Source organism: Olea europaea, chromosome 7, assembly GCF_002742605.1.
Source record: "Olea europaea var. sylvestris chromosome 7, O_europaea_v1, whole genome shotgun sequence".
Taxonomy (NCBI): Eukaryota; Viridiplantae; Streptophyta; class Magnoliopsida; order Lamiales; family Oleaceae; genus Olea; species Olea europaea.
Genome location: NC_036243.1, coordinates 21,286,966 through 21,295,707, shown reverse-complemented (window position 1 = coordinate 21,295,707; position 8,742 = coordinate 21,286,966). Strand labels below are relative to the sequence as shown.

At 45.2% G+C, this 8,742-nt stretch overlaps 1 protein-coding gene across 1 annotated transcript; it reads left to right on the top strand.

Annotated features, from left to right (window-relative positions):
* The first annotated feature begins 3,268 nt into the window (after positions 1-3,268).
* LOC111398061 lies at positions 3,269-5,568 on the top strand. Its single transcript, XM_023025015.1, has 4 exons — positions 3,269-3,563; positions 4,009-4,021; positions 4,243-5,122; positions 5,167-5,568. Exons 1-4 carry the CDS (start codon positions 3,269-3,271, stop codon positions 5,566-5,568), a joined length of 1,590 nt encoding a protein of 529 aa, XP_022880783.1.
* The last annotated feature ends 3,174 nt before the right edge of the window (positions 5,569-8,742 follow it).

The following is an 8,742-nucleotide window of genomic DNA, read 5'->3' as shown; positions in this document are numbered from 1 at the left end:
AATTTCTTCTAATTATCATTGGTTTAATCCTAGTCAGTTGCAAAAAAGTTTCTTCCACCTTTTACTTTTTGGAAACACGAAAGCGCATTTATCCCCAAAATTCTAGAAATTCGAAGAAAATTGTAGTCGTGATCTTTAAATTTTGACAAACTATTCGGGTATGTCTCCAATCAAAATTTTTAGTTGGTCGTTAGTGGATGGATCATTCGTTAATTTTTTGGTTCGATGCTTATTTTCATGTTTGGGTAGGAGTCGCAAATATGCTCATGATGCATGAGAAATTATGGCTCTTATTTTGGGCAACGACAAACGTTCATACCAAAATGAATATCATATCATAGGCAAAAGGTTTATCAGCTAGCTATAAGGCTCATTGATGCAAAGTATTGTGGGATCCAAAACGGGACACTCATGCTTCCATATTCGGGGCAGGGTAACCCTTCATGGCCATAGTTTCCCACTGGGAACCAATTAAGTGTCCGTTTAGATACAATTTATAAATTCAATAAAAATTAAACATTATTTTAATCACGTATCTATAATTACTACTCATTATTCACGTACTTGATATGATTCGCTATAGTTCCACTTTATAAATTTACCAAACGGAGGATAAATGTTCGTGAAACAAAAAGTGTCAATACACAACAAAAAATAAAAATAAATAAAATTTTCACATTTTCAAGAATTTAAAACAGCGAGAGAATTCAATGGATTTTCATGGAAGTTAGATTTATACAATTTTTAGGAAAAATATTATCTCAATAAGTTTATTATCTCTACGCGGAACTTTTATGGCATTTCATTTTCATCATACACGTAAAAAAATTTTACAACAAAGATTTAGGAAATGAAAACCTTAGCATCAATTTGTTCGATTATCTTACCTCCAAAAGTTTAAAAACCTTTCATTTTCGTCCGTGTACAATTTTTCTGTAAAAGCATAATCAAGTAAAAATACGAATAAAAATATAAATAATTCACGTAAATAGTGTGTGTGTGTGTGTATATATATATATATATATATATATGCGGTGTCGTTTTTTTAATCAAAAAGTAACATATTTTTGGAGTTTCCCATCCAATTATTTCACCATTAATGGAAAAGGACGTAAGCGAAAGAGTAGTATTTCTCCATTAATGGAAAAGGACATAAGCAAAAGAGTAGGGTCAAAAATTATAATTATTTTCCGACTTTAAACTAATCCAAGCATTTGTCGTCAATGTCAACCACTGCATTAATTTATGAATAATTCTACTGATATATAAGGAGTTACAAAAATTTTTATAGATAGATGAAGTGTCAAAAAGAGAGTAAGGGATGAATTTTTTTTTTTTTTTTTTTTTTTTTGGTTGAAAGTTTTTTGATCCAATCATATATCATCATATCATGTATATGTATACCAATTTGTTAGTTGTGATGTACATGTGGTTAATTCATTGGGTTGGAATTTTGTAGGAAATCCTTTGTTTGAGCATGAGTGGCCGACTTCTTGGACATCCTAGGTGCCGTTTCCACCTCTAAGGAGTTCTTTTTGGGAAATGCCACTTATCTCGAGCCTCATAGGCCTGGGAGTTTTTTTTTTTTTTTTTTTTTTTTTCCAGATGAAATTTGGTGATTTTATATATTTTGGGATGGAGTATTGATTGGGATCTAGCATTTTGGATGTTAAGCAGGTTAATTAAAATGGTGGCAAAACATCATTTTACGCGGGTGGATACGATGGAGCTCTTGCTTAGATATAATTGATTGGAGTATGCTATATGTTGATCCCAAAAAATGTTGTCAAAAGATGTCGGTCCCACCCGCGCACACGTGGGCGAATGTCCAACAAGTTAAAACACATGGACGATTTAAAACGAGCGGTTCAAAGAGTGGGAGTAACCCAACGATGCGAGACGGTGACGTTCAGAATCCGGCAGGTTGTTCGTGATCCGATTGTATAATAATTATCAATCGGTGTTCGTAAACGTATATATAAATGTGTATAAACTCGATTTGTGTATTGCAAGTAAAAGAGAGAGAGTTGAGTAAAGTGTAGTTCTTTGTATTGATTCTTGCATTAGCCTTTTGATGTTACACAAGGGAAGTATTTATAGTGGTACACGTGAAATGGGAGCCCTTGGATGAGATGACACGTGGCTTCATCTCTTCGATTCAAACATCTTATCCTAGGCATGAGGTTTGACTGGCTAGCTTGCGGCGCATTTATTGCTTGTGCAGAGCCCCCATACTAGTGACAAGACTTGACCTTTATGCTTATGACAAATATTCCATCAATAATTCGAATAAGATCTTTGTGTAGGCGATCTCTTGGGAGAAGTGACCATGGAGGATGCTCCTTTGCGGTTTGGAGGCTCCTGCATCAGTTTTGGGGCTTCGACCATTTCATACAATACTTCCACTTGAAAGCTTCAGCTAACTTCAACCAGTTTCAGCATCATGGCTTCGGCTCATAGGCCTTAGCATGTGGACCTCGGTTACATTCACAGGCCTCACTAAAAGGGAGCCTCGATCATTAGACTTCGGCTTGAAGGGCTTCGGCAATTGCCACCTCGGCTGGAGTGCCATGTGGTTAGGCATGAGTGGGCCATTGGCCCAAGTGGATTGGCCAAGTATGACAATACACAACAATAGTCCCCCAAGTCCAAGTATGGTCATTTATGTCATGGTTAGAGTTAGAGATGAGGCTGTGTTGAAGATGAGGCCGAGGTGGTTGGGAAACCGAACCTGCAAGGCTTGTTGGCTGAATGTTGAAGTGGAAGCCGAGGTGGTTGGGAATGATTGTGCGTCGATAGCTGTGCTAATGATTTGATGGTTTGTGCTTATTTTCGAGGAAAAGTGGCTGACCCGTATGACTTCCAAGGCGCCTGCTGCCGTCGAATTAAAAACACAATTATGAGAACAGTTGGAGGTTCTAGAAGCAGACGCGTTGGAAGGGGTGAGTGGGAAGCACGCTTGAATCTGAGGTATAGGTTTGAAAAATCGTTTGAATTCAACGTCTCGAATTTGATCTACAATGGAGGGTTCAGATTGACTAAGCTTCGATCTGACGGCTGGGGTTCGTCCTGGACCTCTATAAAAGGTGAGAAAATCTCATTTTTCAGGACTTTTGAAAATTTGCAATATGAGTCTCTCTCAAATCTTGAACATTCCGGCGTCGAGACTGTTTGTTCTTTCCTTCTCCTCCCTATCTCTGTTCGCGTAGTTCCTTCCTTAGGTATTATTCTTAGAAGAGCCCTTTTATTTCTGTGTTAATACTGTGAAATGGAGTCCACCTTGGGTAGGGAGCTGGTGACAGTAGCTTCGCTAGATTGTGGGGTCAGTCACAGCGGGGATTCTGAGGTTGATAGATATGCCATGACCGAGGACCCAGTAGATTATACCGAAGAGTGGGAGGCGTCTAGGGTGCCTTCAAGTATGACGTGGAAGAGGTTGGGGGAGATCAGGGAGAGATACAGTGTCCCCCACATCATAGAAATGTTAGTTCCCGAGCCAAACGAGCGAGCTTGCTATCCGAGGCCCGGTTGTGTGGTAGTCAGTGAATACCTGTTTAAGGCAGGTATGCGTCTTCCTCTGCACCCCTTCTTTAGGGCAGTGCTGAGGAATTTTATGTTGTCGTCGACCCAGATTCTGTCAAATGGGTGGAGCCAGTTGGTCGGCTCGTACTTCCTGTGGAAGGAGGTGTCACTTGGGGAGGACATGCCTCTCCATGTATTGATGACCCTCTTCCAGCCCCGGGTCATTGGGAAGGAGTCCAGGGGGTGGTATTACCTTACACCTTGGGGGGCTCACGCACCCTTTGTGGTGGGACTGCCTTCCTCTATCAAGGGGTGGAAGGAGTCCTGGTTCTGGGTGTGAGGAAAATGGCAGGCAGTGGAGGGGGACAAGGCCCTTTCTTGCACAGTGCCGACCTAGTACTACGAAGCTCGTGAGTCTCTCAGCACCTGCTTGTGCTTCTGAATTGAACACTTGAACTTTTCTAACTATTGGGGCTTCCATTGCAGATTATAGTACGAGGTTCGAGCTCAGCAGGGAAGAGTTCGAGGTGATAGAGGATATCTATAAGAGGCCTCTGAAGCTCCGCCACTTTGACCACCTGATCGACAAGTGTCGCTACTTCCTGGATTTTGGACCGATGGCTTCCAGAGGTACGAGGCTCCCATAGTTGTAAATTTTCTTGTCTTTTTGTTTGGATACTGATGTGCTGACCTGACGTGCTATGCAAATAAATTCAAGAGGAGGGAGTACCCAGCTCCGGACATGGCTACAATTCTGAAGGCCAACACGACTGTGAAGGCGAGGCCCCTGAAGCTGGGGTTCAGTGGGGCCAAGGAGATCCGAGGCAGGGTGGAACACCTTTCCAAGGATAGCACACCAAAGGCTTCCGAAGAGGGGGCTCCCCAGAGGCAGGAGAAGCCAAAACAGCCTCGGGGGAAAGAGAAAGTCCCTGAGGAGGCGAAGAGGAGGAAGCTGGTGCACGTCACCAGCTCGTCAGGGAAATTTGGGACATCAGTGTCCCACGAGGCTAAATCAACAGGCGAGCCGAAGCTGCTCGCATCCACCTCCAAAGCCATCAAAATAGAGATGGTAAGAGAGGTCGAGGCTGAGGAGGCCAGAGAGGAGGCTGCGAGGAGAGCTGCTGAGGAGGAGGCAGCAAAACAAAAGCTTGTTCGGGAAAAGGGGAAGTCTCCAAGCTTCCTAGCTGGAAGGGAGGAGACCTTGGCCCTAGCCTTGGTGGAGGCTCTTCCCCAGGAGGTCCGGAGCGCCGCAGAGAACTTTTACCAGTTTTGGACGGACAGGTGGCAGCTGCATGCCTCCTCCTGCGATGGTACCGACCTGACGAGGGCTTTGGTGAGCCAAAGCGTCAGAACCTTTGGCCTCGCTCTTGAATGCAGAGAGGCCCCGAGTGATTTTCAGACAAGGATCCAGTCTTTGAAGGAAAAGAGAGCCTCCCTTGCAGAGGAGTTGAAGGCAGCTAGGGCTGAGGCGGAAGAAGCTAGGGCCCAAAAACTTGAAGAATTGGCCAAGCTAGAGTCTGCCTTGGCCCAGATCGAGGCCTTGAAGAAGGAAGTCCATGAGTTACAGTGCGAGGTGGCATCCCTGACAAAGAAGGTGGAGGTCTCCAATGAGCACCGAAAGTGACCGCCGAGGCCCTTGAGAAGGCAAATCTTTCCTTGGCGAGTGCCCAAGAGGCTTACCAGTTCTTGGAAACCCAAATCAAGTGGTATGTGGATGATGCCTCCCACGCAAGAGAGGAAGCTCAACAGGTGAGGGAGGAAGTGGTGCGGGAGTACGTTGCCAACTTCCATAATACGGAGGAGTACAAGAGCTTCAGTGCTTACTGGAGAAACTTTGCCTACGCTGAGATGATGGAGCGGGCAGGGGAACTGTATCCCAATTTGGATCTAACTCAACTCAGGTCTGAATTCGTGGACGAGGTACCTCAGACCCCTACTGAGGAGGTGCAGGGTGATGAAGCAGCTGAGGTAGAGGAGATAAATGCGGATGCTCAAGCTGCCAAAGCCCCAAGTACTGAGGCACCTCCCCCATCTACCCAAGCTTAGATTAGTTTTCTTTTCAGTCTTTCGAATGTAATGGCCTGAGGCCCACTTTTGTAATCCTTATTGAATATCAATATAATGCCTTTTTCATTCATTGTTTCTTTATCCAAGTGTGCTCGCCTCGTTAAGCAAGTGAACTTAAAAGTTGACAGAAGCACTAACAAAATAATTTGAACTTGGTACCTTAACTTCAATCACTTTAAACAACTGGATTGAACAATTGTATGAGCCATGGACTTAAGCAAATGAACTATATGAGCCTCGGACTTAAGCAAACGAACTTTACTTAAGCGTAATAACTGTATGAGCCTCGAATTTAAGCGAATGAACAACTGTATGAGCTTTGGACTTAAGCAAATGAACTTTATTTAAGCATAATAACTGTATGAGCCTCGGATTTTAAGCGAGCCTTGGATTGCACGTGAGGTGGCTTCTCCCCTTGGCGTTCAGCCTGGCCAGAGTAATGTGCTAGCGCCTCGGAGTTCAAGCGAGGTAGCCCAAATGTGGGTCGCGAGCCTCTCCTCCGAGGTGACGACGCATCCCAGACATGGTGGATGGTGCAGCCATGCTAAGGCTTCTCTCCTTGGCGTTCAGCCTGACCAAAGGGAGGCATGTGCTAGCGCCTCGAAATTCAAATGAGGTGGGATGCGAGCCTCTCCTCCGAGGTGATGACGCATCCCAGACATGGTGAATGGTGCAGCCATGCTGAAACTTCTTCCCTTGGCATTCAGCCTGGCCAAAGGGAGGCATGTGCTAGCACCTCGGAGTTCAAGAGAGGTGGCCCAGAGGTGGGACGCGAGCCTCTACTCCGAGGTGACGACGTAGTACAAGTTAATTTAATCGCTAAATTTTATTGAACCATAGAAATGTTACAAAGGCTGGGAAAGGTCATCCAGCAAGATAGTACATTTATTGGTAATAGATCCTGAGGTGTTCTATGTTCCATGGGCGGGGTTGTGCCTTGTCGTTCATGTCTTCAATCCAGTAAGTCCCAGGTCGAACCCCTTCTCTGATTTTGTGTGGACCTTCCTGGTTCGGGCCTAAGGAACCGGAACCAGGTTCTTTTGAGGACAGGAAGACCCTCTTGAGTACGAGATTGTTGATTCGAAATGACCTCTTCTTAACTTTTGAGTTGAAGAACCTTGTCATCTTTCTCTGATATGTGCCGAGCTTCAATTGGGAGTCATCTTTTTTTTCTTTGATGAAGTCGAGGTCTAACCTCCGAATCTCATCGTTGGTTATCTCACTGAAGAGCAGACATCTTGGAGATGGAAGTCTGACCTCCACGGGGCTCATTGCCTCAATTCCATACGCCATGAGGAAGGGCGTTTCCCCTGTTGGGGTCCTGGTGGTGGTTCGGATCGCCCAAAGGACTTGGGCTAGCTCATCAACCCAGACCCCTTTTGATACATCAAGCTTTCTTTTCAGGACGTGCTTGATTGTCTTGTTCATGGCCTCAACTTGGTCATTTGCTTGTGGGTGGTGAGGTGTGGAAAAGTGCTTCTTTATGCTGAGCTCTTCGTATAATTTTCTAACCTTCTTGTTGTTGAACTGTCTGCCATTGTCTTAGACAATTGAGTAGGGAATTCCGAACCGACAAATAATATTTTTCCATAAGAACTTGGAGGTGTTGGCTTTAGTGATTTTTGCTAGTGGTTCAGCTTCGACCCACTTTGTGAAGTAATCAATGGCCACAATTGCAAAACTCGCCCCTCCTCTACCCTTAGGTAGGGGACCTATGAGGTCCACACCCCATTTTGAGAAAGGCCAGGGGCTGGAGACGGCGGTCAAATCCTGCGATGGCTGTCTTTGCACAGGAGAGAACACTGACATTTGTCGCATTTTCGTACAAACTCGAGGAGATCCCGCTTTAGGGTAGGCCAGTAGTACCCCTACCTCAATATTTTTTGTGCTAGAGATAGACCTCCGGAGTGGTTGCCGCACACGCCCTCGTGGACTTCTCTTAATATGTAGGTAGCCTCTTCTCCTCCAACGCACCGTAAGAGTGGAGAGGAGAGGAGAAGCTCCTCTTGTATAGAATGTCATCAATGAAGAGGAAGTGGGCTGACCTCCTCCTTAGCTTGTAAGCCTCATTTTTGTTGGTGGGCAGTACTTGGTCTTTGAGGTATGCTATGATTGACTGCATCCAAGTGGGAATTCTAGTGATCCACATTACAGTAGGGGCCTCGATCGAAGGCAGGAGGAGGTGCTCAATAGGTACTATTGTGAGTAGCTCTAATTCCTTGCTACTAGCCAGCTTCGAGAGTGCATCCGCATGCGCATTTTTGATACGGGGGATCTGGATCAACTCAAATTTTTCGAAGGATGTGATGAGGTTCATCACCATTTTCAGATAGGATGCCACTGTTTTTTCTTTGGCTGATAAGTTACCATTGACTTGGCTAACAACCAGTTGGGAGTCACTACTAATGGGTAGCCTCTTTACTTGCATTTCTGTGGCCAGCCTGAGGCCCGCAAGAAGTGTCTCATATTTTGCTACATTATTGGTAACTTTGAATCCGAACCTCACCGCCGAGGTGAGTTTGTGACCTTCGAGGCTGATGAGGACAATCCTGGCACCTAAGCCGACATCCCCAGCAGACCCATCAACGAAGAGGTTCCACGTGGAGGGCTCTGCGAGTTCCATGATTTCATCCACCTCGGGTAGGTTGGCGAATTCAGTCACAAAGTCAGCCAACGCTTGCCCTTTAATGGCTGCCCTAACCTTGAACACAATGTCAAATTCACTTAGTTCCACTGCCCATTTCATTAACCTTCCTGAGGCATCGGGCTTTTGGAGTACCTGCCTCAGGGGAAAGTTCATCAGGATATAGATGATGTGAGCTTGGAAGTAGGGTCTCAATTTCCTAGAGGCTGTGATCAAGGCCAAAACGAGCTTCTCCATATCGGGGTAATGGGTTTCTGACGATAGGAGCGCTTTACTTGTGTAGTATACGGAGAGTTGGGTGGACCCTTCTTTCCGTATCAGAACCGAGCTGATGACCTCATTGGAGACGGCCAAATATAGTTGTAGGATATCACCGGGTTTCGGTTTGGAGAGGAGGGGGGCTTGTCCCAGGTGCATTTTCAGGCATTGAAAGGCCTCTTCACATTCCTCAGTCCACTGGAATTTCTTCCCAGCCTTCAGTACTTTGAAAAATGGGAGGCATTTGTCTG

Coding starts and splice junctions, on each gene's coding strand:
- LOC111398061 (XM_023025015.1), top strand. CDS start 3,269: ATGGAGTCCACCTTGGGTAGGGAGCTGGTGACAGTAGCTTCGCTAGAT. Junction 5,123..5,166: donor CCCTGACAAAGAAGGTGGAG/GTCTCCAATGAG, acceptor GCCCTTGAGAAG/GCAAATCTTTCCTTGGCGAG.